The following is a 1,349-nucleotide window of genomic DNA, read 5'->3' on the forward strand; positions in this document are numbered from 1 at the left end:
GGGAAAATTGAACAAATGAAAAATGTCTCAACCAAATTACAACAACTCTCGAAAAATTGGACAAATGAACAAATGTCTCAGCAATGATACATGTGACAAACAAATGAATGGAATGGTAGGATCAAAGGCGACGGCCATGTCGCTATCGGTGGTGCATCTTCAGATCATAGACGAGCTGGGCATGGGTACGTGCATTCTCAATCTGCCGATGAGTTTCAAGGAAAGTTTCAATGCGATCCGGACTGCGTTGGGGTTCCACTCGGATGCCAACATTGTCATAGAAGCAGGACAAGCTCAACTCTCTTTCATCTTCGATGATCATGTTGTGAAGAATCACATAACATGTCATGATGTTGACAAGGGTTTTCTTGTCCCAAAATCGGGCTGGGCCACGAACAATGGCAAACCTTGCTTGCAAAACACCAAAATCTCTCTCAATGTCCTTGCGAGCTTCTTCCTTGAGCTTTGGCAAATTTAGCTTCTGTTCTATCTTGGGGATCCTTGACAAACTTAACAAAAGTTGCCCAATCCGGATAGATGCCATCAGCTAGGTAATATCCCATTGTGTACTCATTGTTCATGACCTTGTAGTTGTAAGTGGGTGCTTCCCCATTTGCTAATTTGGCAAACAAAGGGGACCTTTGCAACACGTTGATGTCATTGAGTGTCCCTGGCAAACCAAAAAACAATGCCAAATCCATAAATCTTGTGATGCAACGGCCTCAAGTACAATGGTTGCATCTTTGCTCTTGCCACAGCACTGTCTATGCCATGCCTTTGGACAATTCTTCCATGTCCAATGCATACAATCAAGACTACCAAGCATGCCCGGCCGACCTCTTTTCTCATTTATCTCCATCAATCGTTTGGTGTCATCCTCATTGGGAGCTCGGAGATAGGTTGGCCCAAACAACTTGATAATCAGGCGGGCAAACCTGCGCACCGACTCCGATGTAGTATCTTCGCCAATTCGAAGATACTCGTCGGTGTAATCCGCAGGGATGCCATACGCAATGACCCTCATGGCAGCCGAGATTTTTTGGAACGCGCTGAAACCCATCACCCCGGCAGCATTCCTACGTTGCTTGAAGTAATTTGAATTAGCTTCGCAGGCCTTGACGATTCGGATGAACAAGCTATGCCGCATGCGATACCTCTGATGTCTACGGGTGCTTCTATTCTTGTAGACAGTGTTAGACCTCCAAGAGCAGAGGTTTGTAGAACAGCAGCAAGTTTCCCTTAAGTGGACCACCCAAGGTTATCGAACTCAGGGAGGAAGAGGTCAAAGATATCCCTCTCAAGCAACCCTGCAATCACGATACAAGAAGTCTCTTGTGTCCCCAACACAC

General features: G+C 45.9%; 1 protein-coding gene across 1 annotated transcript; it reads right to left on the reverse strand.

The window, feature by feature from the left end:
* Window positions 1-434: 434 nt before the first annotated feature.
* Window positions 435-1,147, reverse strand: LOC127314950 (uncharacterized). The gene is made up of 2 exons (XM_051345492.1): window positions 808-1,147; window positions 435-670 (listed from the first exon to the last, which is right to left on the reverse strand). The coding sequence occupies exons 1-2, from the start codon at window positions 1,145-1,147 to the stop codon at window positions 435-437; spliced, it is 576 nt and encodes a 191-aa protein (XP_051201452.1).
* Between the last annotated feature and the right edge of the window lie 202 nt (window positions 1,148-1,349).

This window comes from Lolium perenne, chromosome 7 (assembly GCF_019359855.2).
Source record: "Lolium perenne isolate Kyuss_39 chromosome 7, Kyuss_2.0, whole genome shotgun sequence".
In the NCBI taxonomy this organism is placed as follows: domain Eukaryota; kingdom Viridiplantae; phylum Streptophyta; class Magnoliopsida; order Poales; family Poaceae; genus Lolium; species Lolium perenne.